The sequence below is a fragment of the Pleurodeles waltl genome, chromosome 1_1 (assembly GCF_031143425.1).
Source record: "Pleurodeles waltl isolate 20211129_DDA chromosome 1_1, aPleWal1.hap1.20221129, whole genome shotgun sequence".
Classification (NCBI taxonomy): Eukaryota; Metazoa; Chordata; class Amphibia; order Caudata; family Salamandridae; genus Pleurodeles; species Pleurodeles waltl.
This window is the reverse complement of record NC_090436.1, coordinates 810,722,778-810,743,918: the sequence shown is the minus strand read 5'-3', so window position 1 is coordinate 810,743,918 and position 21,141 is coordinate 810,722,778. Positions and strand designations below refer to the sequence as shown.

Here is a 21,141-nt window from a genome sequence, read left to right as displayed (position 1 = left end):
GCCGTTTTGCATGCCGTTTCCACACATGCCTTTACTAGGCACTGAAAATTCGTTGTTAAGGCATGCGTGGTTCCAGCATGCATGGTTCGATCATGCATGGTTCCATCATACAACCCTTTATAGGCAATACTCCAACTGAAGGTAAGTGAACACACTGTTACATACACATTAACAATCAGTAAATAGCATAGAAAGCAATAGGCATTGGTAAAAGCAATAGTAAATAGTGAGGGTGGGTGGGACCAGACCATATACTGAGAAAGTGGGATGTGAAAGGCAGTCTCCCACTTAAGGATATGGAATCTGGAGAAGAGGGCTGGAGGAATTAGGAGCCCCAAAAAGTAAGTACCAGGGTGCCCCCCCAGCGACCAGGATAGGTAAGGTAAGTACCTGGTTTTCCCCAAACCCAACAGGAGGACTTTGGAAAGAGATTGTGCAAGACCCAACCTGGAATGGAAGAACCCATAGGAGGTTCCTGAAAGAAGAGGACCTGCAAAGGAAGGGGACCAAGTTCAGTTTGAGTTGTACTGTCCGGTTGTGGCAGGAGCCGCTATCCTCCTTTTTGTGGATGCAGGACCAGATCGACTGTTGACGCAGAAGGTCAGCAGTGTAGCACAGAAGCAGAAGAGAAGTTCCAGGAGTGAGGCAAATTATGTCCCATGACGGCGGCCATGATGCTTTTGGTGAGTGGTGCTGGAAAACTACCAACAAGCCTTGGCAAATGCAAGAGATGGAGAAGGAAGGTTTGAAAGGCTTAAGAAGACCAGCAAGGTCCACGGGACTCGACCCAAGGAGGGGAGTCCGAGGTGATCCTCAGCAGCTGGGAGGGTCACAAGAAATGGAGACAGCCCCCACAGGCAACCCTCTGGCAGCAGGCACAGGAGTTTTAGTGAGGCCCAGTGAAGCACACATGAAGAAGTGTCCCACGTCGTTAGAGCAGCAGTCAGGAGACGGTGCATTGCAGGAAGATGTGCTGGGGGCCGGGGCTACAGGGAGCCTGAAGATCTCTTGGAAGAGGAGCAAACAAGCCTTGGTAGCTGCAAGAATCGAGGTGCACAGGGGTACTGTCCTGCAAAGAGAGCCAAGATCTTACCGTCTCCCAAGTTGGGCAGCTGTTAGAGAGGACCAGGGGGGGCCAGTTGTGGTGCAGGATCCACACAGCTCCGGAGGAGAAAAGATCCACGCTGCCGGTTGTCATTGCAGTTGGTGCCTGTGGATGCAGGGGAGTGACTCCTTCACTCCAAGGAAGATTCCTTCTTGCTTTTTGTGCAGGCTGAAGACTTGTCGCCCTCAGAGGATGCACAGCTGGGGAAATGTTGTAGTTGCTGGAAGGAGCTGGAGAAACAGTTTTGCAGAGCGGAGTGTCGCTGTAGTTGCAGATTGTAGGTTCCTGGAGGGTCCAGTTGCAGTCCCAGTGGCTAGAAGATGAAATAAACAATACAGAAGAGGACCCACCCTGGAGGGAGACCCTAAATAGCACAGGAAGGGGGATGGTCAGGGTAACCACCTATCAGGAGGGGGCCGTGCCATCACGTATCCGACCAGGCCACCTTTTATTCAAGATGGCAGAACCAAGTGACTACCTGGAGGAGCTCTGGGTGATGGACAGGGAAGTGGACACTCCCCTTTCCTTTGTCCAGATTTGCGCCAGAGTAGAGCATCCCTCTCCCACAGGAAATCCTTTGTTCTGCCTTCCTCTGCCTGAGCTGGTCAAGCAGCAGGAGGGCAGAAACCTGCTTGAGGCGTGGCAGCAGCGCGTTCTACATAGAAAACTCCAGAAGACTAGTAGGAGCAATCCTGGGGGTCCTCTAAGGAGCATCCAAAGTGCATGGAATCACACAACCAATACTGGCAGCAGTATTGGGGTATGATTCCGACATGTTTGATACCAAACGTGCCCAGGTTCAGAGTTACCATTAGGTAGCTGGACAGTACATGGGTAAAATGGCTTCCTGGCACATAAGAAGTCCAGTGCAATGGACCTGCCGTTCGTAGGGGTACTTCTGCTCAAGCAGGGGTGCCCTCACACACAGGTACCTGCACCCTGCCCTCTGACTTACAGTGACCTGGTCAAGTAACCTGTAGTGAAAGGGTGCATGCACCTTTTCATGCAGGCTGCAATGGCAGGCCTGCAGACACATTTTGCATGGGCTCCCATGTGTGGCACAATACATGCTGCAGCCCATGGGAAACCCCTGGTGCCCCAATGCCCTGGGTACCTAAGTACCATATACTAGGGACTTCTATGGGGGCACCAGTATGCCAGTTGTGGGGTGTGTGAAGTCCTAGAAAACCAAATTTAGGGGGAGAGAGCACAGTCACTGGGGTCCTGGTTAGCAGGATCTTCAGTGAACACAATCAAAACATACTGACAGCACGCAAAAAGTGGTGGTAACCATGCCAAAAAGAGCGTACACTCCTACAACGGACAAGTGGGTTTTGCCGAACGTCAGAAGGGGCTACTCCCTCCACTACAAGACTGCAACTCCGGCTGTGCCTCCAACCATTTTACCATTTAATGAAGCCCTCACAGAAGTCCTTTTGGGTACATAGTCCAAACCCGACACAGGGGCTCCTGTGAATAGGACTATCGCACGCTGCCATCGGCCCGCCCCAAGCGGTCCTAAATTCCTGTCCCAACACCCCACGCCTGAGAGTCTTGTTATCCAGGCTTCCTCTTCTTCAGGCGCATTCCCTTCCGCACCCCCGGACAGTGACTCCAAAAGGCTGGAACAGTTTGGCAAGAAGTTGTTTTCTTCCTCCAGTCTAGCGCTGTGGTCTGTGAACACCTCATGCCTTTGGGCCATTATACCCACTCCTTGTGGGATACGGTTGCACAAGTCCTGCCGTAGGTACCAGAGGATACCTTTGCTAATGTCTCCCAAGCAATGAACGATGGGAGAGATGTGGCAAAGTTCACACTCTGGTGTGGGCTGTATACGACCGACTCTCCGGGCAGATCGGTTGCAACGACAGTGGCCTTATGGCACCACGCCTGATTATGCACTTCTGGTTTCTCGGGGGATGTCCAACAGTCACTGATGAACATGCCCTTTGATGGCACCCGTCTCTTCAGCGACAAAGTGCCTTGGAGAGATTCAAGGATTCCCGGGCTATGGCTCGGACCTTCAGTCTTTCCTCAGCTTCTCGCCCACCACAGTCTGCTTTTCACCCCTTTCGTGGACACTGAAGGGGCTCCCTGTTGCGTCCTCCACACAGCCACTGTGCCACGTACGCTGGCCAGCCTATGCGTGGCCGAGGATGCGGAATTCCATGTGGCCTTGGGACGGGGAACCAGAGTTCTGTCCAGTCCACCTCTGCCCCCGCTGCAGCCTCTAAACCTTCTTAGTTCATCCCCTCACTCCTGCCCAGTTGGTGGCAGGATTCGCCATCACCTGCCCCACTGGAAAAATATCACCATGGACGGGTGGGTTTTGCAGATCGTTCGAAAGGGCTGCACCCTCCCGTTTGAATCTGCTCCACCACACATGCCACCATCCTTCAATCACCTTCTGGAGGATCATTTAGCGCTTCTCCGCCAGGAAGTCGCAGCACTCTTGCCCAAGGGAGCTATAGAAAGGTCCCTGTGCCAGAAGTAGCTTGTGGTTGTTATTCCCGCTACTTTCTGATACCAAAAAAGGACAAGGGCTTACGTCCTATCCTAAACCTTCGAGACCTGAACTACTTCCTCAAGAAGGAGAAATTAAAAATGCTCACCCTGGCTCAGGTTCTGTCTGACTTAGACCCAGGAGACTGGATGGTTGCATTGGACTTGCAGGATGCTTATTTCCATATCCCCATCCTGCCTGCCCACAGACGTTACCTACGATTCATGGTAGGTCAGGAGCACTTTCTGTTTACCGTGCTCCCCTTCGGCCTTACCAGCTCCCCTCGGGTGTTCACGAAAGTGATGGCGGTGGTTGTAGCTCATCTGTGCAGGTTAGGGGTCTCAGTCTTCCCCTACCTCGACGACTGGCTGTTGAAGGCGGACTCGCCCCAGAAAGTTGTCTCCCACCTTCTGACTAGGGCGAACCTTCTGCACACTCTGGGGTTCACTGTCAACGTGCTGAAGTCACACCTGACTCCCTCCCCTTTTATTGGGGCAATTCTGGACACAATGCAGTATCAGGCTTATCGTCCCGACAAACGAGTCCAAGACATTCAGATTATGATTCCAATCTTTCGGCCTTGGTCTTGGGTTTCGTTGAGATTGAATCTGAGACTGCTGGGCCTCATGGCCTCCTGTATCCTGCTAGTAACACATGCCAGATGGCATATGCGGGCTCTGCAGTGGGACCTGAAGTCACAGTGGGCGCACCTTCAGGGGAATCTATCCGACCTGGTTCAGATTTCGGCGGGAACTGTGAAAGACCTGCAGTGGTGGCTTTTGATTCCAAATTGGGTCCACAGCAGATACCCTCTGCCTTTCCCAACCAGATCTCTCTATAGTGACAGATGCGTCACTTCTGGGTTGGGGTGGCCACATGAGGGAGGCGGAGATCAGAGGCCTCTGGTCTCCGACGGAGTCCGGACTCCATACAAATCTGCTGAAGCTCCGGGTGATCAGGCTTGCATAGAAAGCATTTCTTCCCTCTCTCACAGGGAAAGTAGTGCAGATGTTCACAGGCAATACTACCGCCATGTGGTACTCCAACAAACAGGGCGGAGTAGGGTCCTGGACCCTTTGTCAGTAGGCACTACGCCTCTGGACATGGCTGGAACATCAGGGCATTACCCTGATGGTTCAACATCTGGTGGGATCCCTCAACGCCAGAGCAGACGAACTCAGCTGTCGATGCACAGCCGATCACGAATGGGTCTCCATCCGGAGATGGCGCAAGGTCTCTTTCAGCAGTGGCGAGAGCCTTGGTTAGATCTGTTCGCCTCTGCAGAGAATACGCAGTGTCAGCTGTTTTGCGCGTTGGAGTTTCCAAGACGACACTCGCTTGGAGACGCTTTTCGTCTCGAGTGGAGTTCCAGCCTCCTTTACGCCTTCCCGCCTATCCCTCTTCTGCCCAGAGTTCTCAAGAAAATCAAGAACGACCAGGCCCAAAGTCATCTTGGTGGCTCCGGACTGGGCTCAAAGAGTGTGGTATCCAGAGGTATTGAGCATGTCCATAGATCCTCCACTCAGACTGCCTCTTCGGGCAGATCTTCTGTCGCAGCAACAGGCGGCGGTTCTTCACTTGAACCTGTCCAACCTCTGCCTTCATGCATGCCGATTGAGCGGCAACCGTTGACGGCTTTTGCCCTTCCACCCGAAGTCTGCAGTGTTATCTTGGAAGCCAGGCTTCCATCGACTAAAACTGTATACACCTGTCGTTGGAATAAATTTGTGGCATGGTGTACCAACAAATTTGTTGATCCCCTTTCTGCCCCTCTGTCAGAGGTTCTTCTGTTAATTCTTTCTTTAGCCCAGCAGGGCTCTGCTTTGGGCACCCTTATAGGGTATTTATCTGCCATTTCCGCCTTTCTTAGGCTACCTAATCAGCCTTCACTATTTAAATCTCCTATTGTGAGTAGGTTCTTAAAAGGGCTCACCCACTTATTTCCTCCCACTCCATTTATCATGCCTCAGTGGGACCTTAATCTTGTACTTACTTATTTGATGTGTTCCCCCTTTGAGCCAATGCATGATTGTCCCTTGCAGCTCCTCACATTAAAACTGTCTTTCTGGTCGCTATCACCTCTGCTCGCAGAGTGAGGGAGCTTCACGCCCTTTCCTCAAAACCTCCATACTTGTCTGTACATCCTGACAAAGTAGTGTTAAGCATTAGAGCTTCCTTCCTAAGGTGGTTACACCATTTCATGTAGGCCAGTCCATCACTTTGCCTTCCTTCTTTGCACCCCCACATCCTTCCCATGAGGAGGAGAGACTCCACCGTCTGGACCCAAAAAGAGCATTGGCGTTCTACCTCTATCGTACTAAAGATTTCCAGGTGGACGATCAACTCTTTGTTGGCTATGTGGGTGCGAAAAAAGGGAAGGCGGTGCAAAAGCGTACCATCTCTCAATTGGTGCTTCTTTGCATCAAAATGTGCTACGTTTTGGCCAATAAGCAACCTCCTGAAGGCTTGCGTGCTCCTCCCACCAGAGCAACTGCTGCTTCCACTGCGTTAGCACGCGGAGTTCCTGTCTTGGATATCTGCCAGGCAGCTACGTGGGCATCCCTGCACACGTTTGCTAAGCACTACTGCCCAGACAGTCAGGTCTGTCGAGACGGCTACTTTGGTCGTTCGTTCCTACAGGACTTTCTAGCATGATCTTGTTTCACAGCCCCACACCGAGGATGGCATTGCTTAGGTATCTATTCTAAGGTAAGGAATCTGCAACCAGAAGTCTCTATCAGATGTACAAGTTACTTACCTTCGGTAACAAAATATCTGGTGGAGACCTATTCTATTTGCAGGTTCCTTACCGTCCACCCATCCTCCCTGCTTGCAAACTGATTTCTAGGCACATTTATTCCCCCTTTTCAGGTCCTTCGCTCTGGCGCACCAATCTCAGTGTTCTTAGTGGCTCTACGCTCTGGTGTGGAAAGTCGTTAAAAGAAACTGATGTCACTGTGCGAGGGTGGCGTCTATGTACTACTCCTGACATCATCACGGCGACCACGACACCTGCGGAGTCGACCAATGCCACCTACCGACGCCCAAGGGTATTGCTCGAAGAATAATCTCCGGATCCAGTCTGAGGCCAGGGGGAAAATTATAAGGTAAGGAATCTGCAACTAGAATATGTCTCTGCCAGATATTTTGTTACCAAAGGTAAGTAACTTGTAGTTTAGGTCCCTTTTAGGTCTAATTGTGGGCTGATCACCGTTTCTTATTCTAGCCAGCTTCTCAGGCAGATCTGTGATAATGCAGCCAGGAACACCTGGAGAAACATCATTGGATTCATCCAAAAATCAGTGATATTCTCACAGTCAAGTAGTATTTTTAGAAATACAATGCCTGCATTAGGCTCTTATATGCTCCTTTATATTTTATTGAACCCTAGTTATAAGGACTCTAATTTGTTTTAACTTCCAGATTGCCTTACAAAGAAAATTGAGAGCCCAGTTCCACCACAAACACTTACGGCATTTGACCTGAATTTGTTGAAAGAATCCTTGAACCAAAGAGCCAGCATACCAACAAAATAGTGTCAGTGCGTAGCCCCTACGTTTGTAATCACCTTCCTCCAACTTTGAGTCCAGCTATGTGTTTAATATGATTCCTTAGAGAGTATCTTTTTAGGAAACTTTCAGTTTCAGAATATCCATCTCTGGGGTATTTACTGCTCATTTCCCCCACGACGGTGTTGTGCATAGTTGTGCTTTGTGCAGTTTGTTTCACTCATCTATTGAACTTTAAAAAATAGCATTAAGCAGAATTTTTTCTTAAGTTTCACCTGTAAGCAAAACCGTGAACGTGATGCCACTGAGTATAGTATTGTGAAGACCTGTTGAGCGGATTTGACAAACATTTTGTTATTTATCCTATATATATGCACGTGTCAAGACGAAGAGTGCATGTCCTGTGTAAATGTTATTTCCACTGAAGACTTGTGTTATTTCAGTCTCGATTTAAAAACCCTTGAATGGCCTTTAGGTGAATGTGACACCTGAACATAAACTGCAGAATGTTGAATTTGCCTTCTTCTGTTGTAGGGAATATCCTTTGGAACCAAGTAATATTGAATATATCTATTAAAACCATCCATATTTGCTATTATTAAAATAGCAGCATTGTTGGTTTTGTTACCTTTTCATTGTACGTTTAATTTTTTTTAGAGAGTTGGGCAAACATATCTGGAAAGGTAGTGTACTAAATTTAATAATCCTCTTTCTTGTAAACATAGGTGTCTTGTGATCACATCTGGGCGGGTAGTTTCCTTATGCATACTATTTTCTGCAAGTTGGGATGGTTAAGTGTATAATTTAACCAGGGTGTTGAATAAAAGTCAACATCACAGTTCTGCTGCCACAATGTCAATGTCTTAATGGAGTTTGTCTTCTTTGATGGCAGGAAGAAGACGAAGTTCCAGATGATGAGACATTAAATCAGATGATTGCTCGAAATGAAGAGGAATTTGAACTTTTCATGGTAAGGAAAAAATATCATTCTATTGCTGTTCATTGCAATACTGTTTATTGCATTTATGCCTGCCAATAATGATATGATAAATAGCCATGCTTGTTATTTGAGTGATGTGTATCTGTACATGATTTGTCCTTCGTCTGCTATTATCTACTTCAAATTCTATCTGTTCCACCCACCAGTACCAGCATGTCTTAAATGGCTGCCTTTTCAATCTCTGTTTCAGTGCTGCCCCCCCACCCCCATCTGCTCCTTTCCATTTCTCCTGAATTTCCTATTTATCAGAGACTACGTTTTATGCTGTTACACAAGACTTTTCAGATCGTTATGCTCAGAATTCCACTAGGGATGCCATCTTCTTGTACTACAAGAATGTCTTTCTCAAATGTGCAAACCTCAATGAATCACAGTATAAATGTCTGTAGGTTTACCCACCCATCCTCCCAGGAATCACCTGTTCCCTTGGAGTAGTTAACAGTTTGCCCTTCAGAGACTGATTATATAATAATACTTGTATTGTCAGTATGCCGGCACATAGTCATCTGAAATTAGCTTAGACATGTTTTCACAGGAGTCTCCAGGTGGTTTTCTAAGCATTCTTTGCCAAACTATAGGGGCAAACGATACCTTTAGAGCTTGTATCTAATGATGCTGTCTTGCTCTGGTTCATAATACAAATTTTTAGAGGGTCCTTCGTATTTCTTGATTGGGACTTGATATCTAAAGGCGCATATACGTGGTCTCCAGAGGCCAGAGCTGTCAGGTTTGTGTCATTTGTTAGTTGACAATATCCTACTGACCACTGATAGCTAGGAACATTCTTTATTCCTTGAAGTGGTTCTTGAGCATTACTATTCTGTAAATCCTTCGGTACACTGTGCCCTTCCTTAATGCAGTGAAAAAGAACAAAAACCAAGAAGGTCCTAAATGAACTTTCTCTTTCATCATTTTGATCTTGAAATTTGTGTGGCAGCCAATGGCAGTAGACTATCCTGAAGAGCTGCCTTTTCTTTTGCATGGTAGAGATAAGCTCTGTCTTCCAATGCGTGGCAGACAAGAGATGTCTACTTTTCTGTGGTTGGGTAAGACTGAAGATATGACATTTCTGCAATGCTGATGTGCTCTGATTGCATAACCAAGTTACTTCATTTAGAGCATTGATTTGGCTGGAGTCAAATAGTCAGAGTTAATTATAAGAATTTGTAGTGGATTACAAACTCTGAAGCAACGTGATATAGTGAATAATATGTATATATATAAATGTGCTTTTGAAGCACAACTATCACCTGAAAAAAGTTTTGAAGCGTTTTTTTTTCTTTGCCGACGTATAGGCCCTGTGCCTCTACTCCCACTTTAATGAGATACCCTCCTGGCTAGTGCTATAATTGTAAAAGAATGTTTGCCGGTGCCCAAAGCTCGGCTCCAGTGGTGCTGTTAAAAATCGGCACACAGAATACCAAGACTGCATCGTCTTGAATTCAACTCTGCCATTTTTAACCCCCTACGAACCACTGTCACATGTTTATCTCACTTTTGTCAGTCCCTGCTTTCTTATTTGTTGATGTTTTTTCCTTCTTGCTCTGCCTCATTCTTTCCCTTTTGTTTATTTTTACCTCTGTTGCTTATGGTCAATATCTGATGAGTTAAAATAAGTGCTGGTCCCTAAAAATGAGTGCCGGTGGGCCCACCACCAGCTCAAAGCAAGCACTACTCCTAGTGCATAAGTTAAGAAAATTCAAATAATTGTTTGCATGGGGTGCAAAAGTGTTACTGTGCTCTTTTAAGGTAGTCATTATTATTACAGAAATAAACAGACCCTTAAACCAATAGATTCCAATTCAAATCTTGATCTGAGTATTCTCATTGTTTTATTCTCCTTAGTAATTCAGAACAGACTCTAAATCACACTGCACAGTTCATCAGCATGAGTGCATATATTCATATATTTGAAAAAGTAGATCTTGCACATTTCAAAGGCCTTTCCAGACTGTACAGTAAACTATCAACAATTATGGCAAACATTTAACAGCAATGACTGTTTACCGGATGAGTAATCATAACTGAATAAACAGGCACCTTAATAGATATTGATGTATAAACATTAAGCTTCTATTTAAACTTTTCAAACTGACACAACTTGTGTGCATAATAAACTACTAGGAAAACAACAGTTGTATGCTTTCTGTATTGCATAAAAAATTATGAAATTACTCCCAAGATTTGATTTGGAATTTTTGGTTGGATTGACTGTTGAGTTCAGTAATTCTAATTGTCTTGAAAGAGAATAGTAATGCTTATGCTCCCCACCGCAAAATATGTCTTTTAATGTTGATCACCCAAGGACATGCTTTTGGATGTACATAAAAAAGGACAACACCTGAGGAGGGGCAGCCAGAGACCATTATAATAGCTAAATTTTCAGCTTTTTACGGAAAATAAGATTATGGGTAATCTGATGCATCAAGAGGGGAAGGTAATTCCAAAGTTTAGGGCCTAGGATCAAAAAGGTCCTCCCATCACAAAGTGCCCTCCGGTGCCAGGGAATTTCAACCGACTAGCATGAATCCAGATTTGAGATTTGTCCTTTATCTTAGCGAAGGATAAGCGTGGCAAGCTGCATTGGGGTATGTGTAGTAGAAGGCCTAGAGTACAGAACAGAGGTCCTCAACCTGAATGCACGTCTTGGCAGGTATCACCCATGGAGAAATTGTCCCTTTTCCACAGGCCAGCCTCAGTCAGTTTTTGATCCCCTGAAGCTTAAAAATCTGATAGATCCAGAGTCCCAGATAGTACTGTTCTATAGTCAAAACACCACCAAATGGAAGAAATTATGACGATTTCCAAGTTGTAATAGGGAAGGGTTTTTTTTTTTTTTTGTCTTTTTTTTTTTTTTTTTAGGGTTCTGAAAAGTGAAAAGTGTGAGCCCAAGTTTTGTGAATCTGGACCTTAAATGATAGATCATGGTCAATCCAGATTCAAAGGTTCTTACCTCAAGGACTGGAGTTGGAAGATTTCCCAAGGGGAAGGGCCAGAGGGGGCACTTGACAGAGTCATTACACAGTTAGCATAATTCTGTTCTTGTTGTCAATAAGTTTGAAAAAAGGTGGCAGCTATCTAATCTTTTTCGTGGTCAGACATTCTTTGCAGTGTATGCTGACATTCAATGAAGGGTTATTGAATTTTGGGAGGAGCTGAGTGTCATCAGCACCTGGAAACCAGAGCTCCTAAAGAGGATGGGAGAAAGAGCAAATTGCTTTGGTACTCCCCACAACAAAACGGCAATTTTTTGGAGCCAAAGGGGAAGGATGGCTGCTTGCTTACGTTTGTGGAGAAAGGAGGTATACCTTTCCAGAGCGGTATGTGGTAATCCAGTCCTTGTAAGACAGTTTTAAAGGATGGTTTGTTTGACCATATGAAAGACTGTGGAGAAGACCTAGCATCAGGAGGCCAACAGAGATATGGAGATTGGTATTACTGGGAAAAAGGCAAGAGTGACTACCAGTATGGCCTCCGTAATGTGGCCAGTCCAAAATCCACCCTGAACTCAGTCTAAGAACCCATTAAACTACAATATTGCTTGCAAGCCACTTGGCAAATAAGTGCTTCATAATTTTGGTAAAAGCTGAAGGCAAAGTGATGGATCTATAATTCTGTAGTCCGTGTCAAGTGATGAGCCTATAATTCCTTAGATAGACAAGGACCATCTTTATTAATAGAAGGGTGACAATGCAAATACATCCAATTTCTAATAAAGAGTTCTAACAACAGATTCTTCACCTTTTCCAGGTGCCAGACTGCATCTGGAAAGTTTACAGAATACCTCTGCACTGGTAGGTGGTGCTGTACAGCTCTGCACTGACACTGTTCTGCTCTGGAAATGACATAGGGCCTACATGGACACCACTCCCATGTGCTCTTGTCAGTTCCTTTTTTTGCACACCTCCATGAGATCCTCAGGTAAGTCGAAGAGAAAACACAAGAAATCTTAACGGGACTTGGCCCCTTCCCACAACTCACATTCTCCTGAGAAGGTGCGGAGATGGCGCCATACACACTTCTGAATTTGATTAACTGAGGAATCTATTCCACAACTTGTCCTGCCACAGCCTGAATTTCCATGGCCGTAAACTACTCTGAAATAGATCAAAGAGTTCCACAAGGCCTTACTTCAATGCTTTGGAGCCTTGCCAATTCCCTCTGACGTGCCTTTGGTCCTCACAGAGCTGAGAGGTTCTCCATCTGTTAAACCGCCTGACTGACTGGTGCTGAAGGTTCGCCCTCAGCACCAGATCGACCCTCCAAACCCATTGCAGGGTAACCTCCAACACCTAGCAGATCACACAGGGCAGCTACACCTGGGGGTGGTGCGAGGTGTCTTCTGTGAATGGGGAGAACCTTGGCTCCGTCTGTTCACCACCACCAAGAACACACAATGGCAGCACTTCTGTGCGTTGGAGTTTCCAAAGCATCTCTTGCTCTGAGACTCGTTCTGCCTCAAATGCATTCAGGACTCTGTTATGGCTTTCCGCCAATACCACTCTGTCCCAAGTTCTCAAGAAGATCAGGACCAACTGGGCCCAAGTCATTCTTGATGCGATATGCTACTGATAGACCCCCTTCTTGAGTTAGCTGGAATTTTGTTGTTTCGTTCCTAGCTAGGCAAGGCCTTGCTCTGACATAGTAAAAGGGTACCATTTGGCTCTTTCGGCCTTTTTGTGGCTGCTGGATCAGCCTGTTTTGTTCAAAACTCTAGAAGTTGTGTGCTTTTTTTGAAAGGTGTTAAAAATTTGTTTCCTCTGTCTACCTTTGTCATGCTACAGTGGGACCTTAATTTGGTCCTCACTGTTGTGCCTTCCCTTTGAGGCATGTCACAGTTGTTCCGTGCAGCTTCTTACCCTTAGGACAGTGTTCCTCCTCTCCACAATATTGGTGTGGCATGTGAGTGAGCTTCAGGCTCTGTGCGTTACCTGCCATACACCATCTTCTTCCCACACAAACTGGTTTTGCGGGCAGGGTATCCTACTTGCCTAAAGTTGTGACATGATTCCATGTTGGTCAAAATATTACCTTTCCCGTGTTATGTGCTCTGTCTCACCCCTCTAAGGATGAGGAGAGACTCCAACTTTCACACCCAAAGAGAGCCACAGGCCTAAATATTGATCGTAGCAAAGAACACCAGGGAAATGTTCAGCTCTTTGTGGGGGTTTCTGGAGCAAAAAAGGGCAAGTCTGAGCAGAAGAGAACCATCTCCCACTGGATCATGCTTTCTATTAAGATCTGCTACACATTGACCAAAAAACTGCCTACAGAAAAACTATGTGCTAATTCTGTCAGGGCCAAAGCTGCTACCACTGTTAGCACTGGGGAGTCCCTGTCCTGGACATTTGCCAGACCATTATGTGGGCATTCCTGCATTTGTTCATAAATCACTATTGGCTGGACAATCTGGCTCACAGAGAGAGGCATTTTGACCACTTGATCCTGCAAGACCTCTTTATTTGAGTACATTCACAGACCCATCTCTGAATAGGTACAGCTTTCAATATCCATCTGAAGAACCAGCTACTTACCTTAAGTAATGCTGTACACAGTAGACTACAGGGAGTGCAGAATTATTAGGCAAATGAGTATTTTGACCACATCATCCTCTTTATGCATGTTGTCTTACTCCAAGCTGTATAGGCTCGAAAGCCTACTACCAATTAAGCATATTAGGTGATGTGCATCTCTGTAATGAGAAGGGGTGTGGTCTAATGACATCAACACCCTATATCAGGTGTGCATAATTATTAGGCAACTTCCTTTCCTTTGGCAAAATGGGTCAAAAGAAGGACTTGACAGGCTCAGAAAAGTCAAACATAGTGAGATATCTTGCAGAGGGATGCAGCACTCTTAAAATTGCAAAGCTTCTGAAGCGTGATCATCGAACAATCAAGCGTTTCATTCAAAATAGTCAACAGGGTCGCAAGAAGCGTGTGGAAAAACCAAGGTGCAAAATAACTGCCCGTGAACTGAGAAAAGTCAAGCGTGCAGCTGCCACAATGCCACTTGCCACCAGTTTGGCCATATTTCAGAGCTGCAACATCACTGGAGTGCCCAAAAGCACAAGGTGTGCAATACTCAGAGACATGGCCAAGGTAAGAAAGGCTGAAAGACGACCACCACTGAACAAGACACACAAGCTGAAACGTCAAGACTGGGCCAAGAAATATCTCAAGACTGATTTTTCTAAGGTTTTATGGACTGATGAAATGAGAGTGAGTCTTGATGGGCCAGATGGATGGGCCCGTGGCTGGATTGGTAAAGGGCAGAGAGCTCCAGTCCGACTCAGACGCCAGCAAGGTGGAGGTGGAGTACTGGTTTGGGCTGGTATCATCAAAGATGAGCTTGTGGGGCCTTTTCGGGTTGAGGATGGAGTCAAGCTCAACTCCCAGTCCTACTGCCAGTTCCTGGAAGACACCTTCTTCAAGCAGTGGTACAGGAAGAAGTCTGCATCCTTCAAGAAAAACATGATTTTCATGCAGGACAATGCTCCATCACACGCGTCCAAGTACTCCACAGCGTGGCTGGCAAGAAAGGGTATAAAAGAAGGAAATCTAATGACATGGCCTCCTTGTTCACCTGATCTGAACCCCATTGAGAACCTGTGGTCCATCATCAAATGTGAGATTTACAAGGAGGGAAAACAGTACACCTCTCTGAACAGTGTCTGGGAGGCTGTGGTTGCTGCTGCACGCAATGTTGATGGTGAACAGATCAAAACACTGACAGAATCCATGGATGGCAGGCTTTTGAGTGTCCTTGCAAAGAAAGGTGGCTATATTGGTCACTGATTTGTTTTTGTTTTGTTTTTGAATGTCATAAATGTATATTTGGGAATGTTGAGATGTTATATTGGTTTCACTGGTAATTATAAATAATTGAAATGGGTATATATTTTTTTTTGTTAAGTTGCCTAATAATTATGCACATTGATAGTCACCTGCACACACAGATATCCCCCTAACATAGCTAAAACTAAAAACAAACTAAAAACTACTTCCAAAAATATTCAGTTTTGATATTAATGAGTTTTTTGGGTTCATTGAGAACATGGTTGTTGTTCAATAATAAAATTAATCCTCAAAAATACAACTTGCCTAATAATTCTGCACTCCCTGTATATGTAACCACAAATTCCTCCCCAAACCTCCCTTCCTTCCCCTGTGTATGGACTCCATTGATTAACACAATTCCAGGTCTAGTAATCTGCACACTGGTCATAAACAATTTACTATTGGGGTTCTGCGTCTGGGGGCTTGGAGAGCCTTGAAAACAGATGTAATCTGTGTGTCACCTATATAGTCCCCACAGGTCTTTTCCGATGCAAAACGGCATCAGTGCAGAACTGTATGGCGCCGCCTATCATGCCACAGAGGTACTGCTGAAAAGTTTCTTGATCCATTTGGATGCCTGGGGAAGTATTCAAAAGGTGAGGAATCTGCAGTTAGTCTCTACCAGAAAGGGTGTTATTCAAAGTATTTAGCTTGTTCATCCAGTCCCAAAAATCTGTTCTAAAATAAATAGGTGTTGTTTAATCATAAAGTAAGGAAGTTCATTTTAAATCATGTGGATTGGGGATCAAGCAGGTAACAATCATAAAAAGGCAGAATGGTACAACATGTGTTCTTGTTCTGAACAAGACAGAAACTCAGCAATTGCAACTCTGCTCCAAATTCAGTACAACCACCTCGGTAGAAATGGGGAAAAATGATCCCCTTCACAATATCTGTCACACATCCTTGGACTGTAAATCAGAACATCTCATTAAAAACAACTCTGGTATGACTCTGCCACTGCATAATCCCCCGCTACAGTAAAAGAGGCAAGAAGGAAATAATGGGAAGAGAGAGATAGCAGCATAGATGTATGCTAAACATTTCACAAACGTATTCCTATATCTTTGCCCAAGTCTCATGCCAAAAAGTTGGTATCTCTTGTAGCCTGATGATCAACATCAGTCTCCTAAATTTGTCGACATATTCGTCATAGTTCACCCTAATTTTTGCGGAGAACCAGAGGGAGACCTTGTATCCGTTTGCTGATGATCCCTTTTTTTAGATTTCTCTTTTCTTAGAATCTAAACATTTGACATTTTCATGATGCATCGGGTCCCCTAACGCAATCAATAAAGTTCCAGACTGGGGGTCCTTTATTAACTTTAATGTAAATGGTTACTAAAAAATGTTACAAAACAACTATACGGAGAGCTAGTATACTCAGATAAAATTTACTGGGATAAAAAGTACTTACAAAATAAATATTTCTCATCACCTACTACTTTTTTAAATATATAAAACAATGATGATTTAGACAGGAGCATAAGCACAATAACTTGCTAAGACATTTCATCTTATACTGTGAATGAAAACATTAAAATCAATCACCTAAAAAAATGCTAATTAATGCAGCCTCAAGGAAACAGTAGCAACATAAGACGTTTTGTCATATTCAGTGAGTGAAATACAGTATAACTGATCATTTTAAAATTGATGCTTCATGCAATTAGCAGTATTAACCAGATTCCATATGCTATTTACTAGTTTTTACAAATCTGTTTTTCACCAACGTCATAAATTTCGTAAAAGCAATATTTAATTACAGATTGTTCGGATCCATGCACAAAATAATTGCCTGCCTACAGGAACAAATACCCTGTTCATTTAACATCTTCCTCAACAGTTATTGTTCAACTAGTAGACTAGGACAGATGCATACAATGCAAATAATAGTCTCAACGGCTTAACGACATAGTCTACAGTCACCATTTTCCTTGGAGTTAATCCATGGTGGAGCCAGGGCGTTGGTTGGTAGGCCATCAAATCTAAAGTGCATTAAGTTGTTTTTTAAAGTAATTGAGTAACACGCTCCCAAGTAAAACTGCCTATGTTGGACTATATAGTTGTTTAAAATCATCCATTCATGCAAACATTTAGATAGGAGATCATTGTTCTGTGTTCTTGATCGCTGATGCGTAGCTTTATTTACCAATAGTTTTAATTCTTGAAAAGAAACAGTCAAGATCCACAAGTCTCTTATTTGTAAAGATTCTAAAACTACCTCCTCATATTTTCCAAAAGAGGTTTCATTTTCATGCTGTTTTTTTTCCTCAAAATTGCATAGTCAAGAATATCGGGCTTAGCAAATTCTAATTTAAAACATTTTGTTATATAAATGGCCCTAAACTTGCAGCATCCTGGTCTTTTTTTTAACTGAATTTTAAGTGGATTTGGGCAGGTGAAGCATTTCCTTAAATGTAAAAGACTTGCCTGTATATGTTAGCTATGATTGTGTCCAAAGAATATATGCCATTTTCACACAAAAATACTTTGCAGCCATAGATTAGGGTTGTCTGCAGCTTGGCACTTATTATTTTAACTATTATTTTAATACAGCATCATTCCCCTCGAGGGCCTGTTAATGGGGAAAAAAGTGTCAGCAGGAAATTAACTTTTGATTTGATAGCTTGCTTGTGGGCTTGCAGGTTTCCTCAATTGTAGGCAGACTCCTTGGTACTTCTATTCCAAAACTTTTTCTACTGGGTCGCCATTGAAGTGCAACCCTTTTTTCTTTACCTTCTTTCCAACAACAAGAGTTTTGTGTTTTTTTTTTGAACCTGGTTGATTTCCATTTCATTGATTGCAGAAAAACCGACCTTAGTTTTGCTAAGTGATAAAGCGTCATCAGTGTATAATAGACAAGATAAGGAGTGCCCCCCCCCAAACTTTTGAGAATGTCCGTGGACCTTATCAAATTCAGTTGGTAAATCAGCAGTGCAAAAAATAAACAAAAGTGTTGCCAAGACACAGTCCTGCTTCAAGCCATACTCAGCATTTTTAACGAGCGTGTAGACCTATTGCAGATGTTTATGCAAACCCATGTATTGGAGCATAACAACTCTATCCCTTTCAGCAAGGTGGGGGAGATCTTGTGTTCATGATGATGGAAGAGGAGATGAAAATTAAAATCTTTTGTTACTGGCAAGTGAGCATTAGTATATAATTGTATGAGGTCCGTGATCACCCAGATTCTAATTTCTCCACTATTCAAAGCTTAATTGTAGGAGAGATGTAAATAGCTATAATAAGCAGGAGCTGCTGCTGGGTAATATCCAGTCCTCTAATTTAGTGGCCAGTGCTAACTTCTCTCTGATGTCTATTATTGTAACCTTCAACTGATGATCAGCGGAAACAAATATTAACAAGTTCTTGCTGTGTCGAAGGCACGGTCAGGATGGTAGGTTAAGTGTTATCTATATATTTTGTAAGTCTAATTCCACGTTTTCTAAAGAAAAGTCTCTGAATAAATTTGTTTTGTTGTATCTGCATTAGTCTATGTCACCAAAGTTGGTTCATTTGAATAAGGTACCACGAGGGTTAAGAAACTTGATGATTGCTCTATGGGTTGAATTTAAATGTGCCAAACCTTCCTGATCATGCATTAATTTTATTATGTTAACACAATATAAGACATCATGCCTGCCTCTGGATAGATATTCGGGCATCAGCAAGAGTTTTTCTGTGGTGATATCCATTGATTCATCTGAGTGGTTAGGCGCAATGGTATTTTATTTTTCTGGGATGCATTGGTGAAGGAAGTTGGCTCTGTATATACTATTTCAAAGTAAGAAATAGTGTGCACAGAGTCCAAGGGTTCCCCTTAGAGGTAAGATAGTGGCAAAAAGAGATCATTCTAATGCTCTATTTTGTGGTAGTGTGTTCGAGCAGGAGGTTTATCAGAGGGTAGTGTTAAGCATTTGTTGTACACACACAGGCAATAAATGAGGAACACACACTCAAAGACTTACTCCAGGTCAATAGGTTTTTATATAGAAAAATATATTTTCTTAGTTTATTTTAAGAACCACAGGTTCAAGATTTACAAGTAATACTTCAAATGAAAGGTATTTCACTCAGGTATTCTAGGAACTTTGATTAATCACACTAGCATGTACAGTTTTGACAAAAATGCCAATAAGCTATTTTAAAAGTGGACACTGCAAACATCAACAGTTCCTGGGGGAGGTGAGTAATTGTTAAGTTCACAGGTAAGTAAAACACTTACAGGGTTCAAATTTGGGTCCAAGGTAGCCCACCGTTGGGGGTTCAAGGCAACCCCAAAGTTATCACACCAGCAGATCAGGGCCGGTCAGGTGCAGAGGTCAAAGAGGTGCCCAAAACACATAGGCTTCAATGGAAACAGGGGTGCCCCGGTTCCAGTCTGCCAGCAGGTAAGTACCTGCGTCCTCGGAGGGCAAACCAGGGGGGTTTTGTAGGGCACCGGGGGGGACACAAGCAGGCACAGAAAGTACACCCTCAGCGGCACAGGGGCGGCTGGGTGCAGAGTGCAAACAGGCATCGGATTTTGTATTGGAATCAATGGGGAGACCCGGGGGTCTCTTCAACAATGCAGGAAGGCACAGGGGTGCTCCTCGGGTAGCCACCACCTGGTCTAGGCAGAAGGTCGACTGGGGGTCGCTCCTGCACTGGAGTTCGGTTCCTTCAGGTCCTGGGGGCTGCGGGTGCAGTGTTGGTTCCAGGCGTCGGGTCCCTTGTTACAGGCAGTCGCGGTCAGGGGGAGCCTCTGGATTTCCTCTGCAGGCGTCACTGTGGGGCTCAGGGGGGTCGTCTCTGGTTACTCACGGGATCGCAGTCGCCGGGGAGTCCTCCCTGAGGTGTTTGTTTTCCGCAGGTCGAGCCGGGGGCATCAGGTGCAGAGTGGAAAGTCTGACGCTTCCGTTGGGAAACGTGGAGTCTTTAAAGTTGCTTCTTTGTTGCAGTTTGTTGAACAGGGCAGCTGTTCTCTGGAGCCTCTTGGTCCTTTAGATGCAGGGCAGTCCTCTGAGGCTTCAGAGGTCGCTGGTCCCTGTTGGATGCGTCGCTGTTGCAGTTTTCGTCGAAGTAGGGAGACAGGCCGGTGGGGCTGGGGCCAAATCAGTTGTCTTCTCCGTCTTCACTGCAGGGCTTCAGGTCAGCAGTCCTTCTTCTTCTTTAGATTGCAGGAATCTATCTTCCTCGATTCTGGGGGCCCCTAAATACTAGATTGCTACATCCTCTTTGTGCCTCCTCCCTGTGGGGAGGGGGGCACATCCTAATCCTATTGGGGGAATCCTCCATCCACAAGATGGAGGATTTCTAAATGTAAGAATCACCTCAGCTCAGAACACCTTAGGGGCTGTCCTGACTGGTGGGTGACTTCTCCTTGTTTTTCTAATTATCTCCTCCAGCCTTGCTGCCAAAAGTGGGGCCAGTGGCCGGAGGGGTGGGCATCTCCACTAGCTGGGATGCACTGTGACGCTGTAACAAAGGGGGTGAGCATTTGAGGCTCACCGCCAGGTGTTACTGTTCCTGCAGGGGGAGGTGAGAAGCACCTCCACCCAGTACAGGCTTTGTTCCCGGCCACAGAGTGACAAAGGCACTCCCCCCATGTGGCCAGCAGCATGTCTGGTGTGTGGCAGGCTGGCAAAAACAAGTCAGCCCACAGCCCTGTTTTCAGGGGGCATCTCTAAGATGCCCTCTGGGTGTATTTTACAATAAATTGCACACTGGCATAGTGTGCATTTATTGTGCTGAGAAGTTTGATACCAAACTTCCCAGTTTTCAGTGTAGCCATTATGGTGCTGTGGAGTTCGTGTTTGACAAACTCCCAGACCAAACACTGTTATGACTACCCTGCACTTACAATGTCTAAGGTTTGGCTTAGACACTGTAGGGGCATAGTGCTCATGCACTTATGCCCTCACCTGTGGAATAGTGCACCCTGCCTTAGGACTGTAAGGCCTGCTAGAGGGGTGACTTAACTATGCCACAAGCAATGTAAGTTTGGCATGGCACTCTGAGGGGAGTGCCATGTAGACTTAGTCATTTTCTCCCCACCAGCACACACAAGCTGTGAAGCAGTGTGCATGTGCTGAGTGAGGGGTCCCTAGGGTGGCATAAGACATGCTGCAGCCCTTAAAGACCTTCCCTGGCATCAGGGCCCTTGGTACCAGGGGTACCAGTTACAAGGGACTGAGTGCCAG

General features: G+C 45.0%; 1 protein-coding gene across 5 annotated transcripts in view; it reads left to right on the top strand.

Annotated features, from left to right (window-relative positions):
• The window catches only part of SMARCA2 (SWI/SNF related BAF chromatin remodeling complex subunit ATPase 2), a 1,363,970-nt gene that overhangs the window by 922,029 nt on the left and 420,800 nt on the right, over positions 1-21,141 (top strand). For all 5 annotated transcript variants that reach the window (XM_069228509.1, XM_069228519.1, XM_069228497.1 and 2 more), the window contains one exon: positions 8,010-8,087. In XM_069228509.1, coding sequence (XP_069084610.1) covers positions 8,010-8,087 — 78 coding nt within the window. The remainder of the gene's footprint in view (positions 1-8,009; positions 8,088-21,141) is intronic.